Below are 26,888 nucleotides of genomic sequence, written 5' to 3' on the forward strand. Positions count from 1 at the left end.
AGTGTTGGGCAGATAAAATGTATTATGCTCACTTTGTTAAGGGTGGAGCTGCCCACGTGAGTCCATTGCCCAGGTGATATTGATGTGTGTTGAGAATCCTTGTAGCCTGGGGCTTGGTTTTGGGATTAAGCCTTTCCCACCCTTTTTGATGTGGGGTGGTACAATCCAATCATGCCTCAGAGAAGTGACTTTGTATTAGAGACTTCCCTATTTTGTATATTGGATTAGAGGTTGTGAAGCTACAATATAAAATGGGGGCGCCTGACCTGTGGTGGCGCAGTGGATAAAGTGTCGACCTGGAAATGCTGAGGTCACAGGTTCGAAACCCTGGGCTTGCCTGGTCAAGGCACATATGGGAGTTGATGCTTCCTGCTCCTCCCCCTTCTCTCTCTGTTTCTCTCTCTCTCCCTCTCTCCTTTCTAAAATGAATTAAAAGAAAAAAAAAGTTGCCTGACCAGGTGGTGGCGCAGTGGATAGAGTATCGGACTGGGATGCGGAAGGACCCAGGTTCGAGACCCCGAGGTCGCCAGCTTGAGCGCGGGCTCATCTGGCTTGAGCAAAGAGCTCACCAGCTTGGACCCAAGGTCGCTGGCTCCAGCAGGGGGTTACTCGGTCTGCTGAAGGCCCACGGTCAAGGTACATGTGAGAAAGCAATCAATGAACAACTAAGAAGTCGCAACGCGCAACGAGAAACTGATGATTGATGCTTCTCATCTCTCTCCGTTCCTGTCTGTCTGTCCCTGTCTATCTCTGCCTCTGTAAAAATAAAAAAATAAAAATTAAAATGGGGGCAGAAAGAGAGTTTGGGCTCTTGGTTCCTGAGATTATCATTAGAGGAGAGAGCAGAGCAGAGAGCAGAAGAAGGCCACGTGGAGTAGGCCAGGAAAAGCAGCCAAGATGGCAGAGTGCTGAGTGAGATGCCAGTTTGTGTAGAGTTTGTATCTGGGATAAGGAAGGAGATGGGGAACTGAGGAGAATAAGGCTGGTGAGCTAGAAACCTTTGATTCTAGGAAACTCGGATAAGTCAGTAGCTTTGTGAGCACTGAATGTGAGTGGGTTTTGGAGCCCAGTGTGTGTTTTTTACTTGCCCGCCGGTGCAAGCTAGAATTAAAGATGACAGCCCATCAGTTTTTGGCTCCGTTGTTTCTTTACCGACTGTCCGAATCCAATGCGAACCTGCATGGGCCGGGTTGCTGTGATGGTGGCCGTGGCTCCTGGCCTTACACCTAGAATCAAAGGTTTCTAGCTCACCAGCCTTATTCTCCTCAGTTCCCCATCTCCTTTCTTCTCCAGCGTCAAACTGCACAAACTGGCCTCTCACTCAATACTCTGCCATCTTGGCTGCTTCTCCTGGCCACACGGCCTCTTTCTGCTCTCTGCTCTGCTCCCTCTGCTCTCTCATGCTAATCATCCCAGGAACCAAGAGAGCAAGCTCCTATTCTTCCCCATTTTATAGTGTAGAAATCCAAACCTTTAATCCAATATACAAAATAGGGAAGTCTCTAATACAAAGTCACTTCTCTGAGGCATGATTGGATTGTACCGCCCCACATCAAAAAGGGTGGGAAAGGCTTAATCCCAAAACCAAGCCTCAGGCTACAATGATCCTGCCTGCCCCCAACACACATTAATATCACCTGGGCAACGGCCTCCACATGGGCAGCGTCATTTTCAACAAAGTGAGCATAATACATTTTATCTGCCCAACAGGAACCTATAAACAGGAGTCAGATCATGTCCCTCCTCTGCTCAGAAACCCCTATACCTCCCATTTCACTTAGTGCAAAAGCCAAAGTCCTCACTGCATCCCACAAGGCCCTGCAGGACTTGCCCTTACCTCCTCTACCCTCCTAGTCTATCACTCTTCAGTTTCTGCCATAATCGGTTTTATCACCAGACCTGTCAATCCTATGTTTCAGGGCCTGTGTGTCTGTCATTCCTTCTGTCAGGACCACTCTTCCCTGAATATCTTCATGGCACACTTCCCCATCTCCTTGAGGTCTTTGGTCAAATGTCACCTTCTCAGGTGACACTGGGTCTGAAATCACTGCTCCTTTCCTACCCTACATTTTTCATCTGCCTTCCCTGGTGTCATTTGTTTCCAGAACTTTCACCACATACTAACAGATGACATCATGTTCTCATTTTTCTGCTGCTTGTCTCTCTCCCCCAATAGAATGCCAGTTCCTAGATGACAGGTTCTTTGTTTCTTTCACTGCTAGACCCCATTGCTAAGAAGGATGCCAGGTACCCTCTATGTTCTCCATATGGTGGAACTAAACAAATGGAATGTAGAGAAGGCACTTTAGACAGGGCTCCCACCCCACCCCCAGCATATTGATTATAAACCCGAATGAAAGAGAGGTAATGACCTTTAAGATGTGCATACTGCAAGGCTCAAAGTTTGACCGTTTTGGCCTAAGCCTAGGTAGAGGTCAAAGGTCAACATGTCCAGCCCACTCCTGTGGATCAAAGGCTCAACTGCAGGCAATCTCTGTCTCCAGTGTCAACCCTGTAACCCTGAAAGGATCTCTGCTGGCCACAGGTATGAAAGCCATTAAGGGAGCACACATCCACATCATAAGCTGAGAGCCCCTCAACATTTGACCTTTCCTAGCCCCTCAACCCAGTGCAAGGGTTTTCACAAAGACCAGAGGGCAAGGTTGGAATATTGGGGACAACCCTCAGGAAATGCAGAGTGTGGATGCAGGATTGATGGGGGGAATCTGACCTATTGGGGGGAGCTGTCTAAAGTGCCCCTCACCCCACAAACTGCCAAAACATCTGCTGTGAGTTACCCACAGCTGTGGGTAACGGCCAAGCCCTGGAGGAGGAGTCTACCAGTGAATCATCCCTCCCTGCCCCCAACCCTGTGGATGGGTCTGTTTTGCATAGCCATTTCCATTCCCTTTTAGTTCCCTTCAGTTTACCAGCAGAAGGAATTTGGAGAAAAAAAATACATAGAGAACTAGCATCCTAGACAAGTCTTGGTAGAAATTCAGACCCTCCTCAGGGCATGTGGGCTCACTGAGCCTCAGTTTCCTACTCTGTAAAATGCGGTATAATTGCCCCACCTCACATAGCTTCTGCCTGGCTTGAGCCTGTGTGCCCTGAGATCACCCATTTCCCACCCTGACCCTGCCCCTTTGGCTAGGGGCTGACCCCTGCACAAATCTCCCTTATTCACTGGCTTCTATCCAGATTTTGGCAATGGCAGGCACTGAGGGTAGATTGGAAGGCAGAAGGATGATGGCAGATGCTAGAGTATTCTCAATTGCTTCTGGCAGTATCTGCTATTGGACAAGTCCTCCCTATGTGCTGATTTCTAAATATGTAGTCTTACCCCATTTACACTTTGGTTTCTAATCTATGTAACAAACCCCTGTATTAAATCCCCTCTGTTTAAGGTATTTCTATTTTCCTGACGTAAGGCAGCTGTGAGCAATTTTGTTTGTTTTTTGTCTTAAGACACAATTTAGATAAAGTCTTCCCTTTACAGTATACAGTTCTGCAAGTTTCCACAAACATATATAGTCACATAGCCACCACCACAATCAAGATATAAAATGGCCTGACTAGGCCCTGGCCGGTTGGCTCAGTAGTAGAGCATCGGCCTGGCTTGCAGGAGTCCCAGGTTCGATTCCTGGCCAGGGCACACAGGAGAGGCGCCCATCTGTTTCTCCACCCCTCCCCCTCTCCTTCCTCTCTATCTCTCTCTTCCCCTCCCGCAGCCAAGGCTCTATTGGAGCAAAGTTGGCCCGGGCGCTGAGGATGGCTCCATGGCCTCTGTCTCAGGCACTAGAATGGCCCTGGTTGCAACAGAGCAACACCCCAGATGGACAGAGCATTGCCCCCTGGTGGGCATGCTGGGTGGATCCCGGTTGGGCGCATGCGGGAGTCTGTCTGACTGCCTCCCTGTTTCCAACTTCAGAAAAATACAACAACAAAAAAAAGTCCTGACCAGGCGGTGGCACAGTGGATAGAGCATCAGCTTGGTACACAGAGGACCCAGGCTCAAAACCTGGGGTCACCAGCTTGAGTGCGGGCTCATCAGCTTAAGCGAGGGTTGCTGGCTTGAGCATAGGATCATAGATGTGACCCCAAAGTCACTGGCTTGAGCAAGGAGTCACTTGCTCTGCTGTAGCCCTCCGGTCAAGGCACATATGAGAAAGCAATCAATGAACAACTAAGGTGCCACAATGAAGAATTGATCCTTCTCATCTGTAAAGCCAGTAGCCATGGCCACCATCAGAGCCACCTGGTTGTGTGCAGGTTTGCATTTAATTCGGACAGACAGTAATGAAACAATGGAGCCAGGAACTGGTGGGCCATTACCTTTAATCCAGCTCGCACCCGGCAAGCAAGTAAATACACATAGTGGGAAAACACTTCCCTTTCCATTCATGGCTCCCAAGCCACTGACTCATCTGAGTTTTCCTAGAATCAAAGGCCCCACCAGCCTTATTCACCTCTGTTCTCCACCTCCTTCTCTTTGCACAAACTCTGCACAAACTGGCTTCTCCTTCAGCACTCCACCATCTTGGCTACCTCTCCTCTGCAATGCTGATGGCAGGAACCGAGAGAGAGAGAGCCCTTGGTCTGCTTTATTTTATAGTGTAGAAAATTAAAGCCTTTAAGCCAATATACAAATGAGGAGTCTCTGATACAAAGCCACTTATCTGAGGCATAAGTGATATTCCTCATAAGAGTGCACCACCCCCCATTATGCAACAGTCAAGGGTGTGGGGAAAAGCTTAGTTTTGAGAAGATCTTAGTATTAGATATTGAAAAGAACTTAGTATTAAAGGGATGAGGGCCCTGGCCCATTGGCTCAGTGGTAGAGCATTGGCCTGGTGTGCAGGAGGCCTGGGCTCGATTCCTGGCCAGGGCACACAGGAGAAGCACCCATCTGCTTCTCCACCCCTCCCCCCTCTCCTTCCTCTCTCTCTCTTCCCCTCCTGCAGCCAAGGCTCCACTGGAGCAAAGTTGGCCCAGGCACTGAGGATGGCTCTGTGGCTTCTGCCTCAGGCGCTAGAATGGCTCTGCTTGTAATAGAGCAATGCCCCAGATGGGCAGAGCATCGTCCCCTGCTGGGCATGCCAGGTGGATCCCGGTCGGGCGCATGCAGGAGTCTGTCTGACTGTCTCCCCATTTCTAACTTCAGAAAATATAAATAAATAAATAAATAAATAAATAAATAAATAAATAAAAGGGTGGGAGCCTGACCTGTGGAGGTGCAGTGGATGAAGTGTCGACCTGGAATGCTGAGATCGCCGGTTTGAAACCCCGGACTTGCCTGGTCAGGACACATATGAGAATTGATGCTTCCTGCTCCTCTCCCTGTTCTATCTCTTTCCTCTGTCTCTCTCTCTTTCACTCTCCTCTCTATTTCTCTAATAATAATGAATAAATAAAAAATATCTAAAAAAATTTTTTCTTAAAAAAAAAAAGGGTGGGAAAGGCTTGGTCTTAAAACTAAGCCTTAGGGCCTGACCTGAGGTGGCACTGTGGATAAAGCATTGACATGGAACACTGAGGTTACTGGTTCGAAACCCCAGGCTTACCTGATCAAGGCCCATATGGGAGTTGATGCTTACTGCTCATCCCCCTGCTCTCTCTCTCTCTCTCTCTCTTTCTCTCCCCCTACCTCTCTAAAATGAATAAAATTTCTAAAAAAGAAAATAAATAAAATAAAAATCAACAACAACAACAAAAAAACAAAACTAAGCCTTAGGGTATAAGGACTTTGCGGGCTTACAGCCTGTCTCCCACACCCAATGCAAACTATAAGCGAGCAAACATATACATTATATTTACAAACTTATTTGACCAACATCATCTCTCTCCCTTCCTGTCTGTCTGTCTCTCTCTCTCCTGAAAAAAAAAAAAAGATATAAAATGGTTCCATCATCAAAAATTTCCCCCTTCTGCCTGACCAGGCGGTGGCGCAGTGGATAGAGCGTCAAACTGGGATGCCAAGGACCTGGGTTCGAGACCCCGAGGTCACCAGTTTGAGCACAGGCTCATCTGGTTTGAGCAAAGCTCACCAGCTTGGACCCAAGGTCGCTGGCTCAAGCAAGGGGTTACTCGGTCTGCTGAAGGCCCACGGTCAAGGCACATATGAGGAAGCAATCAATGAACAACTAAGGTATCGCAATGAAAAACTGATGGTTGATGCTTCTCATCTCTCTCTGTTTCTGTCTGTCTGACTCTGTCTCTGTAAAAAAAAAAAAAAAAAAAAAATTTCCCCTTCTGTAATCAAATCCTCTCTCACTCCCAGACCCTGCCGCGTACTGGTCTGTTAACAGTCCCTATAGTTTGACCTTTTCTAGAACATCATAGAAATGGAATCATACAGCCTGTATCCTTTTGTGTATGGCTTCTTTCCCTCCTTTTTGAAATTATTTTTAAAATTTTTATTGATTTTAGTGAGAGAAAAGGGGAGAGAGAGAGGAAAAACATCAATTTGTTGTTCCATTTATTTATATATTTATTGGTTGATTCCTATATGTGCCCTGACCAGGATCCAACCTGCAATCTTGGTGTATCAGGACAACACTCTCACCGAGTTACCTGAGCAGGGCTTTTTTCTTCTTATAATGCATTTGAGATTCATCCATAGTGTTATATATAACTAGTTCCTTCCTTTTTTTTTTTTTTTTTTTTTGTATTTTTCCGAAGCTGGAAACGGGAGAGACAGTCAGACAGACTCCCGCATGCGCCCGACCGGGATCCACCCGGCACGCCCACCAGGGGCGATGCTCTGCCCACCAGGGGGCGATGCTCTGCCCCTCCCGGGCGGGTGTCGCTCTGCCGCGACCAGAGCCACTCCAGCGCCTGGGGCAGAGGCCAAGGAGCCATCCCCAGCGCCCGGGTCATCCTTGGCTCCATTGGAGCCCCGGCTGCGGGAGGGGAAGAGAGAGACAGAGAGGAAGGGGGGGAGTGGAGAAGCAAATGGGCGCTTCTCCTATGTGCCCTGGCCAGGAATCGAACCCGGGTCCCCCGCATGCCAGGCCGACGCTCCACCGCTGAGCCAACCAGCCAGGGCCAGTTCCTTCCTTTTTTAACTAGTGGTTTTATATATATTCCTGAGTGATCTCCTGTGTAAGGATGGACTGCCGTTTGTCTACTCATTCTCTAGTTGAGGCAGCTTCTGTGAGCTTTTCATGAGTTGATATTTGCAAAATGTTTAGGACAGTATATATGTGATAGCTGTTACTATTATACGGGGCGGGGGGGCTGAGAAGTGGGCCTCTGGTACTTCCCTCTCCGCTAACTGTGCATGCCTCTCTTGTCTAGAAGAGAGAGCCCACCTTCCCATGCTGGAAGGGCCAAGACTGTATCTGGTGCAGACGTGGCAGAAACTGGCTTCCACCGGGAGCCTCCCCAGCCCATCCCTGAAGCTGAAAGTGGGCCCCAAGCCCATGGAAGGAGGAGATGAGGCGAGGCAGCTCCAATTGCACTGCCTGCCAAGATCAGCATCTGGAAAGCTTCTCTGCAGCTGAGGCCCCTGTCCCCAGTGCTGGGGTGATGATGAGAAAGTTGGGACTTGTCCTAGACACTTCTTTTTACGCAATTTCTCCTGCCTAAAGCCAAGAGCTGAGGGTGGGGGTGGAGCCCAAAAAGGCTGAGGACAGGCCTGGGCCTCATTGATTTGGGGAGTTCACAAAAAATCAGAGATCAGAGTGTTCCCCTCACCTAGATTACAGAAAAGCCTGACCAGGCGGTGGTGCAGTGGATAGAGCGTAGGACTGGGATGCAGAGGACCCAGGTTTGAGACCCCGAGGTCGCCAGCTTGAACGCGGGTTCATCTGGTTTGAGCAAAGCTCACCAGCTTGAGCCCAAGGTCACTGGCTCGAGCAAGGGGTTACTCAGTCTGCTGTAGCCCAACCGTCAAGGCACATATGAGAAAGCAATCAATGAACAACTAAGGAACTGAAACAAAAAACTGATGATTGATGCTTCTCATCTCTCTCCATTCCTGTCTGTCTGTCCCTATCTATCCCTCTCTCTCTGTCTCTGTCTCTGTAAAAAAAAAAAAAGAAAGATTACATGGTCATATATCTCACCAATGACCCATGTGGTCCTGAGTAGTAACCATCACCCTTCTGTCCTAATGCTCCGGGGCAAGGAAGGGGATTACTGCATCAGGACTGGGGCAAACACTGGGGATAAACAAATCCAAATCCCCCCACTACTGTGTACCTCAGTTTCTTCATCTTTAATTTGGGGTGATGAGGAAAAGGCCGAACTGTGGAGACATTAAAAGGTTAGGGGTTACCAGGGATTTAGGGGGAGGAAGGGATGAAATAGCAGAACATGGGGGATTTTTAGGGGAGTGTAACTATTCTGTATGGATACAGGATACACATCAGTATATGTTTGATTAAACCCACAGAATGTACTACATTAAGAACAAACCGCAGTGTGAACTCTGGACTCAGAGTGATAGTGATGTGTCAATGCGGGTTCATCAGTTATAACAAAAGCACCTCTGTGGTGCCATGTTGATAGTGGGGGAGGTTTTGCATTCATGGGGTCTGGGGGTATATGGGAAATTGCTGTACTTTCCACTCAATTTTGCTGTGAACCTAAAACTGTCCTAAAAGTAAAGTTTATTTAAAACAATAGGATGATGATAATAATATTCCCCACCTCCTGGTGCTGTGAGAATTCATAAAGCTGCACCTAGCATAGTTGGTGTCATGTGAGTGTTAGCCATTATTGTCAGTGGCCCTATAATTAGTGGAAGCTAGTCTGAGTCTCTTCTCTCTTTTTCCTTCCTGGGAGCTCCCCAAAAGAGGGCCGTTTCCTTCCTCTTCCACTCTTCTCTCTCAGGAGCCCCAGTAGAGCACAGCCCAGCTTTCCCCTTGACCACCCCCGCCCCAGACAATCCGGAAATCTAGGCCAGCAGCGTTTTCCAGCTCTCCAGCCTGTTCCCTTAGCTGACCCAGCAGAGGCCTCATTTTGCTTCAGCAGGAAGAGGTCGGGGTTGGGGGTGGAGGAGGGTGGAGGAGGGTGGCAGCAGAAGTTGCTTGTGGGTATATTGCTGTCTCTGAGGACATCACCTTTGTCTAGGAGCCATAGTCACCCTCACAGACACCAGCTATGCCTGTGACCTTGACATCACCCTCAACCCAGGTCCCTGGAGAGATGGCAAACTGCTGAGCCAGCCCGGCAAATTGGGGGGGTACTTCCTCCCCAGCCTTTAGGGTTGAGATTTCCGTTCTGATAACTCCCTGTTGAGAAGAGAACCCAGTTTTCTCTGTGCCTTGTCCCTTGTGTGTTGAACACCTGGTTTCAAGAGGTTGCCCAGGCAACACACTTCACTTGGCAAATGATTCAGTGAGATTTTGCTGAGGTTCTAGTGGACCCCAAAATCTGACCCGGAACCAAGTGGACACTGAAATTTGGCTTAAAAAAAGAAACAAAGACACTGTCTGACTTTTCTTATCTCTGCATTAAATCCCTGTGGCTCTGTGTTAGAACTGCTTGATTTCGTCTCTGTCTCCTCAATCAGACTATCAGGTTTGGATGACAGAAACCAACAGGGCATTGCCAGAACCAGCACAAAGCATTATATATTGTTGCATTATATGAATATATATGCTGTCTGCATATATGTAGCATTAATATATTGATCCTTGATATGCATGTAAACATGTTTATTCTTTTTTTTAATTAATTTATTTTTTACAGAGACCGAGAGTGAGTCAGAGAGATGGATAGACAGGGACAGACAGACAGGAACGGAGAGAGATGAGAAGAATCAATCATTAGTTTTTCATTGTGCGTTGCAACACCTTAGTTGTTCATTGATTGCTTTCTCATATGTGCCTTGACCACGGGCCTTCAGCAGACCAAGTAACCCCCTTGCTGGAGCCAGCAACCTTGGGTTCAAGCTGGTGGGCTTTTCCTCAAACCAGATGAGCCCACACTCAAGCTGGTGACCTCGGGGTCTCGAACCCGGGTCCTCTGCATCCCAGTCCGACGCTCTATCCACTGCGCCACTGCCTGGTCAGGCTGTTTATTCTTTTTTTTAAGATATTTATTTATTGAATTTTTTAGAAAGAGGAGAGAGAGAGAAAGGAGGGAGGAGCAGGAAGCATCATCAACTTGTAGTATTTGTTTCTTTTTTTTTTACAGAGACAGAGAGAGAGAGTCAGAGAGAGAGATAGATAGGGACAGACAGGAATGGAGAGAGATGAGAAGCATCAATCATCAGCTTTTTGTTGCGACACCTTAGTTGTTTATTGATTGCCTTCTCATATGTGCCTTGACCGCGGGCCTTCAGCAGACCGAGTAACCCCTGCTCAAGCCAGTGACCTTGGGTCCAAGCTGGTGAGCTTTAGCTCAAACCAGATGAGCCAGCACTCAAGCTGGTGACCTTGGGTTCTCAAACCTGGGTCCTCTGCATCCCAGTGCGACGCTCTATCCACTGCGCCACCGCCTGGTCAGGCGTAGTATTTGTTTCTTTCATATGCCTTGACCAGGTAAGCCCAGGGTTTTGAACCAGCGACCCCAGCATTGGAGGTTGACACTTTATCTACTGCATCACTACAGGTCAGGTCAGGCTAAACATGTTTATTCTTAATATAAATTTGTATGATAAGTTGAGTAATATTGATATCATTATTAACAATGTTATTGTTTATTTAGATATATTTAATTTTATTTATTGATTTTAGAGAGAAAGAGAGGGAGAGACAGAGAGACAGAAACATCAGTCTGTTCCTGTATGTGCCCTGACTAGAAAGTGAACTCACTTGCCTGACCTGTGGTGGTGCAGTGGATAAAGCGTCGACCTGGAAATGCTGAGGTTGCCGGTCGAAACCCTGGGCTTGCTTGGTCAAGGCACATATGGGAGTTGATGCTTCCAGCTCCTCCCCCTTCTCTCTCTCTGTCTCTCCCTCTCCTCTCTAAAATGAACAAATAAAAAAAAAAAAAAAAAAAGAAAGTGAACTCACAACCTTTGTGTATTAGGATGATGCTCTAACCAACCAAGCTATCCTGCCAAGACAGTTTATTTATATTTTTGATCATTATTATTACAAAAATAATCTTACAACTAGAAGTCTGGTGATTTGTTACCTTTATTTTATTTTTTATGTCTTTGTAGACTTTTTGAATTGGTAATATGAGCTAAATTTTTCAAATACCTCAGTGTACAAGATGAACAATCTGGCACCCTCACCTGTTCTCCTCCCCCCCAAGTTCCCCTTCATAAGGTTAACCGCTGTGACCAGTGTCTTGTGCCAGAGATGGCCTGTCAGCACCCAGGCAAATGTGTATGTATTTATACAGCCCTTATAAATATACCCAGAAGTTCAGGCAAACAATGCAAACTGGTGCACCTTGTGCTTTTTTCAACTTAGCGTGTTGAAGACAGTTTCACATCAGTACAAACAAGACTACTCCATTCTAATTTTGTAATAGGTATTAATGGGTCCATTTTAATTTTCTTTTTCATCATCTTGCTTTTCAGCACTCTTTTTTTTTTTTTTTTTTTTTTTTTTTTTTTTACAGAGCCAGAGAGCCAGAGAGAGGGATAGACAAGGACAGACAGACAGGAACGGAGAGATGAGAAGCATCGATCATTAGTTTTTTTGTTGTGCGTTGCAACACCTTAGTTGTTCATTGATTGCTTTCTCATATGTGCCTTGACTGCGGGCCTTCAGCAGACCGAGTAACCCCTTGCTTGAGCCAGAGACCTTGGGTCCAAGCTGGTGAGCTTTGCTCAAACCAGATGAGCCCGCACTCAAGCTGGCGACCTCAGGGTCTCAAACCTGGGTCCTCTGCATCCCAGTCCGACGCTCTATCCACTGCGCCACTGCCTGGTCAGGCAATTTTCAGCACTCTTTATGAAGTATAATATACATTCAGAAGAGTACACCTACCCTCTCTTCTTTTTCTTGGTTGCACTGTCTGGGTGTCAAACAACTTTAATTTCTTTTGTTGTTTAATTTCAGCTTTATTGAGGCATCATTGACATTAAAATTATAAGATATTTAAAATGCACATTGTAGTGATTTGATATGTGTACACATTTTGAAAGACTCCCCGCATTGAATTAATACATCTATCATCTCATATATTCATCTATTTTTTTAAATTTTTACTTATTTATTCATTTTAGAGAGGAGGAGGGGGAGAGAGAGAGAGAGAGAGAGAAGGGGGAAGAGCAGGAAGCATCAACTCCCATATGTGCCTTGACCAGGAAAGCCAGGGTTTTGAACCGGCAACCTCAATGCTTCCAGGTTGACGCTTTATCCACTGTGCCACCACAGGTCAGGCTCATCTATGTTTTTGTGGTGTGTGTGTGTGTGTGTGTGAACATTTAAGTTCTACTTCCAGTAGATTTCAAGTATATCATATGGTATTATCAACTATAGTCTCCATGTTTCACATTAGACTCTCAGACCTTATTCATCTTATTACTGAAAGTTTGTACCCTTTTTACCAATCTCTCCCTATTTCCCCCACCCCAGCCCCTGGCAACCACTTTCCTACTCTCTGTTTCTATGAGTTTGACTTTCTTTTCTAGATTCTATATACACGTGACACCCTTCACTGTTTGTTTTTCTTTTCTTTTCTTCTTTTTTTTTTTTCCCTGAAGTTGGAAATGGGGAGGCAGTCAGACAGACTCCCGCATGCGCCCGACCGGGATCCACCCAGCATGCCCACCAGGGGGCAATGCTCTGCCCATCTGGGGCATCGCTCTGCCGCAATCAGAGCCATTCTAGCACTTGAGGCAGAGGCCACAGAGCCATCCTCAGCGCCCGGGCCAACTTTGCTCCAATGGAGCCTTGGCTGCGGGAGGGGAAGAGAGAGACAGAGAGGAAGGAGAGGGGGAGAGGTGGAGAAGCAGATGGGTGCTTCTCCTGTGTGCCCTGGCTAGGAATCAAACCCGGGACTCCCGCATGCCAGGCCGACGCTCTACCACTGAGCCAACTGGCCAGGACCTGTTTGTTTTTCTTGGTGGCTTATTTCACTTAGCATAATGCCCTCAAGTTCCATCCATGTTGCTGCAAATGACAATATTTCCTTCTTTTATAAGGCTGGATAATATTTTATTATATATATATTTGTGTGTGTGACAGAGACAGAGAGAGGGACAGATAGGAACAGACAGACAGGGAGAGAGATGATAAGCATCTATTCTTTGTTGCAGCTCCTTAGTTGTTCATTGATTGCTTTCTCATATGTGCCTTGACCTGGGGGCTACAGCAGACTGAGTGACCCCTTGCTCAAGCCAGCGACCTTGGGCTCAAGCTGGTGAGCCTTGCCCAAACCGGATGAGTCCATGCTCAAGCTGGCGACCTCGGGGTTTCGAACCTGGGTCCTCTGTGTTCCTAGTCCAACGCTCTATCTACTGCGCCACCACCTGGTCAGGCTCATTATATATATTTTATGCCTATGAAATTGTAAATGGAAAATTATATATGGAACTATATACATATATATACAGTATATGCACATATTCACACACTACACACATATATCATAGTTTTTATTTATTTATTTATTTATTTATTTTTTGAAGCTGGGAATGGGGAGAGACAGTCAGACAGACTCCCGCATGCGCCCGACCAAGATTCACCCGGCACGCCCACCAGGGGGCGACGTTCTGCCCACCAGGGGGCGATGCTCTGCCCCTCCGGGGCGTCGCTCTGCTGAGACCAGAGCCACTCTAGCGCCTGGGGCAGAGGCCAAGGAGCCATCCCTAGCGCCCGGGCCATCTTTGCTCCAATGGAGCCTTGGCTGCGGGAGGGGAAGAGAGAGACAGAGAGGAAGGAGGGGGGGTGGAGAAGCAAATGGGTGCTTCTTCTATGTGCCCTGGCCGGGAATCGAACCCGGGTCCCCTGCACGCCAGGCCAACGCTCTACCACTGAGCCAACCGGCCAGGGCCTATCATAGTTTTTAAATCCATTCATCTATTGAGGGACACTTGGGTTGTTTCCATGTTTTGGCTATTGTGAATAATGCTGCAATAAACATAGGAGTGTAGGTATTCTTTTTCCTCATTTTTCTGTTTTGAAGTATAATACATATACAGAAAAGTGCACCTACCCTCTCTCTTTTATCGTACTGTCTGGGTATCAAACAGGCTTAATTTTAAATTAGTTTATTGTTAGAATAGTTAAAGAAGTTATAATAATATGCACGTTACAATAGTCAAAAGGTACAAAGGATTCATAGAGTGAAAGCAGCCTCTGTCCCATACCCTGTTCCCTATCTTTAAGTTCCTCTGCCAGAAATTTACCAATTTCTTCTTGCAATTTTCTGAATATTCTATTGCACACATCCAATAGAACATTAGCCCCCCATAGAGGACAGGGAATTTTGCCTGTTTTATTCCCTGACTTGTCTCCATCCTTGAGTGTCTGGCACATAGTAGATGTTTAATGTATTTGGTAAATAAACATATAAGCTGATTATATATGTGTTTTCACAAATAGAACCCTCCTAAAAGGCTGATGGAGGGAAAGAGAGAAAACTGAAGAACTAGAGGATTGACCCCAACTTGGAAGGCAGGGTGCAACCTGGGCCTACTGATGAAGGGCAGCAAGGGAAGGGCAGCCATCGACAAAAGCAGCCTGTTGGTTGCTCCCAGTCTTCTAGGGGAGAGGGGGCAGCACCTGAATTCTGGGATCCTATCAAGGCAAAAAACAGTTCTGTATTTGGGACAGGGCTGGATTTTTTTTTCTTTTTTTAAGCAAGAGAGAGGGAGAGACAGACAGACAGGAAAGGAGAGAGATGAGAAGCATCAACTGGTAGTTGCAGCTCCTTAGTTGTTCACTGATTGCTTTCTCATATGTGCCTTGACAGGGGGGCTACAGCAGAGAGAGACTCCTTGCTCAAGCCAGTAACCATGGGTCATATTTATGATCCCACATTCAAGCCAGTGAGCCCATGCTCAAGCTGGTGAGCCCGCTCTCAAGCCAATGACCTAGGGGTTTCGAACCTGGATCCTCTGCATCCCAGTCTGGTGCTCTATTCACTGCGCCACTGCCTGGTCACACTCATTATCTTTTTCTTTTTTTGAGAGAGAGAGAGACAGAGCAATCAATGAACAACTAAGGTGTTGCAATGCGAAACGAAAAACTAATGATTGATGTTTCTCATCTCTCTGTTCCTGTCTGTTTGTCCCTGTCTATCCCTCTCTCTGACTCTCTCTCTGTCTCTGTAAAAAAGAAAAGAGAGACAGAGAGAGATAGGAACAATGGAGCTGCTCCTGAATGTGTCCTGGTGGGTGAATCTAATAGGCAACCTCTGCAATCTGAGAGGACACTCCACCAAACCAGCTATCTGGCCGGGGCTTAATTTCTTTTTTATTTTCAGAGAGACAGAGAGAGGAAGGAAGAAAACGGGGAGGGAAGCACTCAGTCGTGCTGTCATTGACTGTGTCCCATGTGTGCCCTGACCTGGATCGAACCCTGAAACCTTGTTGTTTCGGAGGATGCTCTTAACCAACTGAGTAACCCGCCAGGCCTTGACTTTTTTTAATTGATTTTAATTTATTGTGTTTACATAGATTCTAGTGTCGCCCTGAATGCATCTCCCCCTCCCCCATATTCCCCTCAACATCCCCTTGCCCTCCTCTCCACAGTGCCCTCCCCTCTTCCTTTCAAGTTTATCCCATCCTATCATCCCCTTTCCCTCTGTCCTCTTTTCCTCTGGTCCCTTTGATCCCTCCTCTGTCTCAATTCCGTTCCTCAGTTCACATTGTTCATTGGATTCCTCTAATGAGTGAGGTCATATGATATTTTTCTTTCTCTGCCTGGCTTATTTCACTTAACATAATAGTTTCCAGGTCCATCCATGTTGTCACAAAAGGTAAGATTTCCTTCTTTTTCATGGCCCCATAGTATTCCATTGTGTATATATACCACTGCATTTTAATCCACTTGTCCACTGACGGACACTTTGGCTGTTTCCAGATCTTCGCTATTGTGAACAATGCTGCCATAAACATAGGGGTGCATTTCTTCTTTTGAATCAGTGCTATGGTGTTCTTGGGATATATTCCCAAAAGTTGGATGGCTGGGTCAAAAGACAGTTCCATTTTTAATGTTTTGAAGAATGTCTATACTGTTTTCCACAGTGGCTGCACCAGTCTGCATTCCCACCAGCAGTGCAGGAGGGTTTCCTTTTCTCCACATCCTCGCCAGCACTTACTATGTTTTGTTTTGTTGATGAGCCCATTCTGACTGGTGTGAGGTGGTGTTGGGAAAACTGAACAGCTACTTGCAAAAAAATGAAACTAGACCACCAACTTAAACCATTCACAAAAATAAACTTAAAATGGATAAAAGATTTAAATGTAAGTTGTGAAATCATAAGCATCTTAGAAGAAAACATAGGCAGTAAGCTCTCTGACATCTCTTTTTTTTATTTTCTTTTTTCTTTTCTCTTTTTCTCATTTTTCTGAAGCTGGAAACAGGGAGAGACAGTCAGACAGACTCCCGCATGCGCCCGACCGGGATCCACCCGGCACGCCCACCATGGGGCTACGCTCTGCCCACCAGGGGGCGATGCTCTGCCCATCCTGGGCGTCGCCATGTTGCGACCAGAGCCACTCTAGCGTCTGAGGCAGAGGCCACAGAGCCCCATCCCCAGCGCCCGGGCCATCTTTGCTCCAATGGAGCCTTGGCTGCGGGAGGGGAAGAGAGAGACAGAGAGGAAAGCGCGGTGGAGGGGTGGAGAAGCAAATGGGCGCTTCTCTTGTGTGCCCTGGCCGGGAATCGAACCCGGGTCCTCCGCTAGGCCGACGCTCTACCGCTGAGCCAACCAGCCGGGGCTCTGACATCTCTTGCAGCAATATATTTGCTGATTTATCTCCACGGGCAAGTGAAATAAAAGACAGGATAAACAAATGGGACTATATCAAACTAAAAAGCTTTTGCACAGCTAAAGACAATATGAACAGAATAAAAAGACAAACTATGCAAAGGGAGAACATATTCGACAATATGTCTGATAAGGAGTTAATAACCAAGATTTATAAAGAACTTGTAAAACTCAATACCAGGAAGATAAACAATCCAATCAAAAATGGCTGCCTGACCTGTGGTGACGCAGTGGATAAAGTATTGACCTGGAACGCTGAGGTCGCTGGTTCAAAACCCTGGGCTTGTCTGGTCAAGGCACATATGGGAGTTGATGCTTTCTGCTCCTCCCCCCTTTCCTTCTCTCCCTTCTTTCTCTCTCCTCTCTAAAAATGAATAAATTAAAAAATAAAATCTAAAGTGTCGACCTGGAACGCTGAGGCCACCGGTTCAAAACCCCGGGCTTGCCTGGTCAAGGCACATATGGGAGTTGATGCTTCCTCCTCCTTCCCCCTTCTCTCTCTCTCTCTCTCCTCTCTAAAATGAATCAATAAAAAAATAAAAATAAAAATAAAAAGGGGAAAAGAAATGAATAGACACTTCTCCAAAGAGAACATACAGATGGCCAACAGACAGATGAAAAAATGTTCAACATCACTAATCATTAGAGAAATGCAAATTAAAACCACAATGAGAGACCTTGATCATTTTTTAAATGAACACACCACAGGGCTCTGGCTGGGGAGCTGTTAGAGCTTCTTCTCGACATGCTGAGGTTGCTGGTTGGAAGTTCCAGGGTTTGATCCTGATGAGAGCACATCAAGAGACAATCAACGACGCATGAGTAAGTGGAACTCCAAGTCGACGTTTCTCTCTCCCCCTTCCTCTCTCTCTCTCTCTCTCTCTCTCTCAAAAAAAGGCGCTTAATGCCTATTTGCTGCACATAGTAGGTGCTTCACAGCTCCTTGTTGAGTAAATAAAGGGAACCCCTGCTCTCTTCCAATTCCAGGGTCCTAGGGATGATCCGAGAGTATATCTGTACTTGGAAACAGCTGTTTCAGGTTCAGGCCACCTGGTCAGGAGCGACATGAAGAAGTCACGGGGCTGAGTGATGTCATGAGCCAGCCAGTTCTCACGGGAGGGAGGTGGGAAGGGAAGGGCGGGAGAGGGGGCGCGGACAAAGGGACCTGCAAGTCACATCTGGAATTCATTACCGCCTCCGGAAAAGGGAGGAGAGGAGGCGGGGCGATTGGGGGGCCCAGGCGGCGCTTCTTCCCGCCCCCCTTCGTCCCGCTCCCCAGCCCCGGGACGCAGCCGAGCCGGCGGGCAGCCCCAGCCCCAGCCGCGGCCGTCCCGGGGACGCAGACGCCAAAGCCCCTCTGGCCAGGGCAGGGAACAGGTGAGCGTGCGTGGCGAGGGGGAAGCAGAAAAGGCCGGCCAGATCCAGTTGGGTCGTGGGATCCGAGCCCGGAGCTCAGCTGGGGGTCGGGGGGCACAGCAGGACGCGCAGGCGCGGCCGTGCTCCTACTGCACTGAGGAAGTGGTCATCGTGCGCCCTCTCCACGACTCCAGGCTGCCCCCACTGTCTCGGCTGCGAACCCCCAGACTGCGCTCACCGCTTTACCCAGAGGCAGGAAGTTGGCGCCGAGAAGGCGGAATCCGAGCGCTTTTGGCCAGAGACTGGGAGGCAGGACAGCGTGCCCCGGGAGTTTGGGAAGTGTGAAAGAGGTGGACAGGGTGCCCCTCTTGGCTGACAGCTGCTGGGCAAAAGGTGCTGCGTGCTGCGGAGAAATCCAAGCCAAGGGGCGGGGCCTCTGAGGACAGTCACCCACCATGTACACATCTGGCTCTCTGCCTCAGTTTCCTCGAGTATTCTTCTTCAGTTCCCTCATGGGGACATGGCTTTGTTCTGGAAGGAAAGGGACGTGACTGCGTGGCACCGGCGCCTCTTCTTTCCTCTGAGGCCAGGGGATGAGGCGTGGGTGTAGGCGGGCGTGGCACGGGTCCCGCTTGGTCCTGGGCCCCGCAGAGCTTAAGGATCTCGCCCCCTCCTCTGGCACGAGTTGACTCACCCGGGGATTTCCACCCCTCCCCCAGCTCTGTTCTAGTCAGATGCGCTAGGCACCACGCGCTGAGCCCACGGTCTCCCCATTTGTAGATGTGGCGGTCCCGCGCGTGAGTCTGTCGCAAGAGAGAGGAGGTGCGGCCCCAGCAGCCTGAAGTGTGGATACCGTACATTCCACCACCAGATAAGGAGGCCGAGACTGTGGCCCGAGGGCGGGGGCGGACCCTGTTGTGTCCAAGGCGGGCTGGGCTTTGCCTGGAAGGGAGTCTCCTGCCTTCTTTGCTGCTGTTTGGGGCTGGGCTGAGTTTAGGAGCCTCCACCCTCCAGGGCCCTCTAGAGCCTCTTTTTTGTTGTTGTTGGTTGTTTGGTTTGTTGATTGGTTCATTCATTCACTCACTCACTCACTCATCCATTCTTCCATTCATTCATACATCCATTCATCCACTCACATGTTTTCTGAGCACCTTCTGTATGCTAGGTACCATTCCAAAGGGGCTGCAAATGGATATGGTCGATGACATTCTATTGTGTAAGCCAGACAGAAAACTAGCAATATTGTACAATCATATTTTTTTAAAATGCCAAATGCTATGAAGATAACAAAGCAAGTTGCTGTGACAGACAGGGCTTGGTGAAGGTGACTATAATAGACTGGTGGTAGAACAAGTGACATTAAAACTGAAACTTGAAAGATGAAGAGAGTCATTCAGGGATTTGGGGGAAGGTCATGTCAGGTGGAGGAACAGCAGGGGCAAAGTCTTTGAAGTGAGGTTGGCCCATAGGAGGCCACTGTGTTTGCTGTGGAATGACCCTGGGGGAGAGTGGGAGGAGGCTAACTAGGCAGGGGCCAGGCCATAGGGGACACTGAGGGAGCTGTGGAGGAATTTGGAGCTCAGTGACATATTGGAGGTCTAAATTAAAGGGCTCCCCCTGGCTGCTGTATAGAGAGTGGCAGTGTAGGGGGGAACCTGACAGCTGAAGAAAAACCAAAAGAAAGGGTGGGGTGCTGCCCTAGGGCGAGAAGCATGGAATCAGTAAGTGACCAGGGGCAACTTATAGGAACAGGACCTGCCTCAATGGAAGTTGGGGGAGGGGCTCCTGGAAGCCATTGAGCTTCCTCCTGCCTTTCTTCCTCCTAATCTCCCCCTGAACAATCTTGGTCTGTTTCTCTGCCCTTCCTTCCAATCCCTGTCACTTGTTCCTCTTGCTCGATTTCAGGCCTGGCCATTCCCTGGTTTTGAGCCCACTGACCTCTTACTGAGCCTCTGGGAGGGAATCAGGTCTACCTTTGTGAAGGCTAGCAGGAGACGGGCCCTGTGTGTAGCCAGGCCTCAAACCTGACACAGGGAGGAGAAGTAGGCAAGGCATGCATCTGCCTGCCCAGCTTCCTCTGTATGGAAAGCACCAACCTGCCTTAAGCTCCTGCTTTATTTAGCAAAATCCCAGTTGGGAAGATGAGATAGTGTGGGCTACCGTTTCCCCTTGTCTAAGTAGGAGAGCCACCCCTCCTGAGGATGCCTTGGCAGCCTCTTGGGGCTGCAGAAATTAAGAGGATGGTGCCCAGTCTTCCCCCTAGGGAAGAAGATAGAAGAATGTTTGGTCAGTTCCTAGGGTTTGAGGGTTGAACGCATTTCTTATTTCTCCAGGAAGTGACCATAAATCTTTCTCTTGGTTGCCAGACTGGAGAAGGGTGGTGGCCCCAGTTCAGAAAAGGAGGGGGCAGCCACAGGACACTCCCTGGGCTTCTGGCCCCATTAGCAAGGATGCTTCCCAGGCCTGTGACCAGTCCTTGATTCTCTATACTAAACCCCAAGAGGAGCTCAGTAGGCCAGGCCAGCCTGGGGATGTCTGGTTAGGGTGACCTAGCGGTCAGACCACAGTTCAAACTCTCCTCAGGGACATTCACACAGTTTTAACTCTCCTCAGAAAGAAGTGAGCTCTAGCCTCCTGGAAAGGACCAGATCAGTAGTGCTAGCTATAGAGGATTCCCAACTGGGCCCAGGATGGAAATCGCAGGCCAGTAAGCGAATAGTTCAATGCCAGGATTGAAAATAAGCCAATCAGGGTGCATGCTGTTTTTGGCCCGACAGTGAGTCTGGTAGAGCCAAGCCAGCTCCTGGCTGGCTGTAGCAGGCAGAGGGCATCGGTGTGCCCGAGGCTCTGTCCTGCACAGGAACAAGGGGCCTCTGTGTGGCGATCTGGGCAGGGCGGCAGTCCCCAGGGATGTGCACAAGCCTTTCTCTGTTCCCAAACTAGGATGGATGTCCCTTCACTCAAGGAGAGCAGCTGCCTCTCTGTCAGGCCAGGGTACAGGGCACCCCTTTGAGGGGGCTCTAGGACATAGATGTCTGAACGACCCCAGAAGCCCCTCCCATCACTCTCAGGCTGAAAGGAACCGGCCTAACCAGCCTTTTCTGGAACACAGCTTCTGACGCATACACGTGGTCTTTGCCAGGCCTTGCCAGACATGTTTCCCGGGACCTGGGGAGGGCTCTTCCTGTGCCCCATCCCCCACCCACATTTAGCTAATGGCTCCCCTCCTGAAAAGTAGACACTGCACCAGCTCCTCTGAGACACGCCCCCAGCCCAAGCTGGAGGGAAGCCATGATGTTGCCTTACATCCTCTCTGTGCCTCTTCCCCACCTCCCCCCACGGATTGGTTTTTCTTGAGAGGGGAGTGAGTCAAGCTTTCATGGAAACAAATACGATCCCTCCTCCCAATGGGGCTGCATGCCCCCTCACCTTTTACATGACTTAAACACAGCTGCCCCATCTTCCCAGCCAGGACCTCCCAGACTGGTCTCCTGTGACTCCCCCATCCTATCACCCCCTCCCAGCCTTCCGCACAGCAGATGTTACCGGGGAGCAAGGACTCCACCCTGTTTGTTGCAGGGGCCTCACATCTGGATTTCATCCTGGCTGGGAGGGGTGTGTCAGCACCCTGCCTACCCCTCTGGACCCTCTGTCCAAGGGCAGGGCTAGATGGTGCTGATGAGAACAGGCTGTTGGGAATCTTGCCTGGCTGGCTCAGTCAACATCCCCTCCCAAAAGACTGGGTGGAGAGCACCTAGTCCCATCCCAAGCAGTGTGTGGCAGGAAGAGGGAGCTAATAATATTTTATTTATTTATTTATTTATTTATTTATTTATTTATTTATTTATTTTTACAGGGACAGAGAGAGAAAGTCAGATAGGGACAGACAGACAGGAAGGGAGAGAGATGAGAAGCATCAATCATCAGTTTTTTGTTGTAACACCTTAGTTGTTCATTGATTGCTTTCTCATATGTGCCATGACCGCGGGCCTTCAGCAGACTGAGTAACCCCTTGCTCGAGCCAGTGACCTTGGGTCCAAGCTGGTGAGCTTTTTGTTCAAGCCAGAAGAGCCTGCGCTCAAGCTGGCAACCTTGGTGTCTCGAACCTGGGTCCTTCTGCATCCCAGTCTGACGCTCTATCCACTGCGCCACCACCTGGTCAGGCTAATAATATTTATTGAGTGCTTGCTATGTGCTAAGGATACCTCATGTGTCATTCAACAGAATTTTTCAAAAAAATTTAAAAATTGATTTTAGCCTGACCAGTGGTGGTGCAGTGGATAAGACATCAACCTGGAACACTGAGGTTGCCGGTTCAAAAACCCCTGTGCTTGCCCAGTCAAGGTACATACGAGGAGCTGCAAGTTGATGCTTCCTTCCCTGTGTCTTGCTTGCTTTCCTCTTCCTAAAATCAATAAATAAAATTTTTTTTTTCTTTTTGTATTTTTCCGAAGTTGGAAATGGGGAGGCAGTCAGACAGACTCCCGCATGCGCCCGACCGGGATCCATCCGGCATGCCCACCAGGGGGCGATGCTCTGCCCATCTGGGGTGTTGCTCTATTGCAACCAGAGCCATTCTAGCACCTGAGGCAGAGGCCATAGAGCCATCCTCAGTGCCTGGGCCAACTTTGCTCCAATGGAGCCTTGGCTGCGGGAGGGGAAGAGAGAGACAGAGAGGAAGGAGAGGGGGAGGGGTGGAGAAGCAGATGGGTGCTTCTCCTGTGTGCCCTAGCCGGGAATCGAACCCGGGACTCCTGCACGCCAGGCCGACGCTCTACCACTGAGCCAACTGGCCAGGGCCAAATTTTTTTTAAAAAATTGATTTTAGAGAGAGAGGAAGGGAGGGAGAGAGAAACACCGGTTTGTTGTTCTTGTTCCACTTTATTTATGCATTCACTGGTTGATTCTTATATGTACCCTGACCCAGGATCAAACCTGTAACCTTAGTGTATCAGGATGACACTCTAACAAACTGAACTACCCAGCCAGCACTTAACAAGATTTTTCTATCACCTCTGTGAACTGGGCTTTCTTCTTCCCATTTCACAGATGAGGACACTGACACTGCATGTCAAGTGACTTGCCCAAGATCCCGCCACACATCAGAGGTGGAGTGGGTTGAATCCTGAATTGCCTTCAAGGTCTATGTCCTTCATGATGATGTGACCTCTGGGATGCTGGAACCTCAGGGTTGTCCTGGTTTCTCCCGAAGACATTATCTTGGGAACACCCAGGACCTCAAGGCTTATACTGAGCCTGAAATCTAGGGCAGTGGGTGGTAATGAACAGGGCATGGTGCTATCAGCTGTAAACATCTCTCTGACCCACGTTGGCAGGTGACATGAGACCCACGGCTCCAGTGTATTTGAGAAAAGAGGTAAGCTCTTTAGTTCCTGCCCACAGCTTGCTTTCTGGGTAGGTGGGCAAGGCTGCTGGAAGTCCACTTGGTGTCCTTCATGTCATTTGGGTGAACTTCTATAAGACAATGTAGCCTAGAAGTTGTAAAGGCTTTGGAGCGGGTCTCTGGCTCTGCTACTTAATAGCTTTGAGACTTTGGGAAAGTGAATTTGCTTCTCTGGGTTGCCCATCTGTAAAGAAGATGTGATAATAATTCTGACTTTATGTGGCTACTCAGTGAGGAGTGGTGGCACTGAAACTTGACACTTAGATGTCCACAATCAGAGCCCAGGCAGCAGCCATAACACTGACCTGTCTGTCCGTCTCTTCTCTCTGCAGCTCTGACAGCTCCATGGCCCTGGCCGGCCACTGAGCCCCACCATGGGCAGCCTGTACTCGGAATACCTAAGCTCCACCAAGGTCCAGGAGCACTATAATTACACCAAGGAGACATTAGACATAAATGATACACTCTCCCGTCGGGTAGCCTCGGCCCTCATCATCATTTTATGTTGTGCCATCGTGGTGGAAAACCTGCTGGTGCTTATCGCTGTCGCCCGAAACAGCAAGTTCCACTCAGCCATGTACCTGTTCCTAGGCAACCTGGCCGCCTCGGACCTGCTGGCAGGGGTGGCCTTTATAGCCAACACCTTGCTCTCAGGCTCTGTCACGCTGCAGCTGACACCTGTGCAGTGGTTTGCCCGTGAGGGCTCAGCTTTCATCACACTCTCCGCATCTGTCTTCAGCCTCCTGGCCATCGCCATTGAGCGGCAAGTGGCCATTACCAAGGTCAAGCCTTATGGCAGCGACAAGAGCTGCCGCATGCTGCTGCTTATTGGGGCCTCATGGCTCATCTCACTGGTTCTTGGTGGCCTGCCCATCCTTGGCTGGAACTGCCTGGGCCACCTCGAGACCTGCTCAACAGTACTGCCACTCTACACCAAGGACTATGTGCTTTGTGTGGTAACCATCTTCTCCGTCATTTTATTGGCCATTGTAGCTCTGTATGTCCGCATCTACTGCGTGGTCCGCTCCAGTCACCGTGATGTGGCTGTCTCACAGACGCTGGCCCTACTCAAGACGGTCACCATCGTGCTAGGCGTCTTTATTATTTGCTGGCTCCCTGCCTTTAGCATCCTCGTCCTGGACTATTTCTGCTCTGTGCGCTCCTGTCCTATCCTCTACAAGGCCCACTACTTCTTTGCTTTTGCCACTCTCAACTCACTGCTCAACCCTGTTATCTACACGTGGCGCAGCCGGGACCTGCGGCGGGAGGTACTGCGGCCACTGCAGTGCTGGCGGGGGGCGGCGGGGGCGCAAAGAAGGCAGGTTGGGACCCCGGATCACCACCTCCTGCCCCTTCGCAGCTTTAGCTCACTGGAGAAGGGCACCCACATGCCCACATCGCCCACAATTCTGGAGGACAACACAGTGGCTTGAGGGACAAGTGGGCTGGCAACCTGACCATGGCAGAGGGCTCTGTGGAGAGGTGCCAGGTGACTTCAGACAGAAATGTGGGGCTGCCAAGCAAGATGGTCCACTCCACAGACCTGGGCGTTACTGAAAAATATTTCATACCTGGGATGGCCAGCTGAGGCACTAACCAGGTGGAAGACAGTGGCAGCAGGGTCCTGGAGACCTGACTGGCATGACCCCTTCAGAACCGGACCACTGGGAGGTCTGGGGGACCTGGAGAGGGCCCAGGTGGCGCAGGCAGGCATTCAAGAAGGGCTTAAGGCAGGAACAATTTACAACTTGGTAGAAAGAATTGCATTACACAACTGTCTGACCCTCCCCCCACCCCACCCCTTCCAGATGCTCCTCTCTGAATTTACCCTCCTTGTCATCTTTTCTTGGAAACCTCAGGCCACCTTCCTGGAACCACTGTCCCAAGGGGCTGGAGGCCTCATCCCTGACTGTTGGGGCAGGCCTAGCTAACAGTTCCTGGGGTTCAAATCCACAGCTTCCCCAATTTTTACCAGCTGGCACTTTGGCCACTTCTTCCCTTTCCTCTTACTCCACAAGCTGTCAGGAAACCATAGGGTGGATGGGGGGGGGCTGAACCCCATTCTCAGACTCTTTAGCCAGTTACACTATTTGGGGCATAGATAAATCATCAAGGGCTGATAAAACCTATCTGGGGGCTGAGGAGGGCGCTGGATCTCTCAAGGGTGAGACTTGAGAAAGTTCTAGGAGAGCTGTTAGTTCATGATGCTTCCACCCCCCGAAACAACCCCAGGCTACTCCCATCTCCAGCCTCAGCTGAGGTTCCAGCTCCTAAAACAGGGCAGCCTTAAGCCCACTGTGCCTCCTTTCAAGTTGTAGTGAGCAGAGCAGGGAGTGGGGGTGCCGAGGACATTTGTGGGGACTCTCTCCTAACCTGCTCTAGAAAGATTTTGCTAAATCCTGTGGATAGATAGAAGGGTCATAGCGGTACAAATATATATTTATGTGTGTCTGTCAGTGTCTGTGTGTGTGCGTGTGTGATGCCTACAATCCCCATCTGCACCAGAACGGATGCTATTCTGTCTCCTTGTGCTGTGTTGAGCTGCCAAAGAGGGTTCTAGGCCCACACAGACCCTTTCGTAATTGCTGTCTCATTTCCTCATTTGAGAGCTGGGCTGTAGCTCACCTTGGGGAAGGAAACCTCATGCCTCAAAATGATTCGTGAATGCAAAGGCTGGGAGGGTCTTTGGGGGGCAAGGAGCCAGTTGGAGGCTTGTCTCTCCTCATTCAGCTCTCCAGATGTCCCCCACCCCATGTCTGAGACCAGGTCCAGACCAATAAATGGTTCAATTTCTCTTTCTGATGCCTCTTATCTTTTCAGGTTTAATGTGGTAGTGCCCCCATTAGTGCCCTGTGGTTGGCGGGAGGTGGGATGAGGGCGGTGGCTGTATCTCAGGCAACTCATCACCCTTTGCCAGCCTTCCCATTTTGTGCCCCACCCTATCCCTGCCCAGAGCAGGACTGCAGTGGCTTCTGTGGAAACGGGGTCAATGCTGCCATTTCCTCAGGGCAGTTGTCCAGGGCCTTCCTCCTTTCCTTCAAAGAAAGATCTGGTGGGTTGTTGGGGCCACTTTCTCCATCCCAAGTATGTATCCCTCCCTGGGAGCTGGAGAGATGAGCCCAGAAGGTGCTCCAGAGCTCAGTGTTCCCCAGAGGAATGGGTGGCCAAGCACTTTCCAGGCACAAAAACATGAATGCTCAGAAGGTGGGAGTTACTATAAATTCCTTTTATGGAAATGTGGTTCAGAGAAGTTAAGTGAGCTACTCAGGGTCACACA

General features: G+C 49.1%; 1 protein-coding gene across 5 annotated transcripts; it reads left to right on the forward strand.

The window, feature by feature from the left end:
- The first annotated feature begins 17,550 nt into the window (after nt 1-17,550).
- On the forward strand, nt 17,551-26,410 carry S1PR2 (sphingosine-1-phosphate receptor 2). Of its 5 annotated transcripts, XM_066346745.1 has the most exons (4): nt 17,735-18,228; nt 18,988-19,029; nt 23,544-23,584; nt 23,944-26,410. In XM_066346745.1, exon 4 carries the CDS (start codon nt 23,986-23,988, stop codon nt 25,042-25,044), a length of 1,059 nt encoding a protein of 352 aa, XP_066202842.1. In that variant the 5' UTR covers nt 17,735-18,228; nt 18,988-19,029; nt 23,544-23,584; nt 23,944-23,985; the 3' UTR covers nt 25,045-26,410. The 5 variants fall into 5 exon arrangements, with proteins under 5 accessions (XP_066202843.1, XP_066202842.1, XP_066202829.1 ...); XM_066346732.1 differs by lacking the exon at nt 18,988-19,029 and having other exon boundaries at nt 23,257-23,584; XM_066346742.1 differs by lacking the exon at nt 18,988-19,029.
- The last annotated feature ends 478 nt before the right edge of the window (nt 26,411-26,888 follow it).

This window comes from Saccopteryx leptura, chromosome 1, assembly GCF_036850995.1.
Source record: "Saccopteryx leptura isolate mSacLep1 chromosome 1, mSacLep1_pri_phased_curated, whole genome shotgun sequence".
NCBI lineage: Eukaryota > Metazoa > Chordata > Mammalia > Chiroptera > Emballonuridae > Saccopteryx > Saccopteryx leptura.

What these genes read in the sequence shown, in the direction of transcription:
- S1PR2 (XM_066346746.1), top strand. Translation starts at nt 23,986, where the DNA reads ATGGGCAGCCTGTACTCGGAATACCTAAGCTCCACCAAGGTCCAGGAG.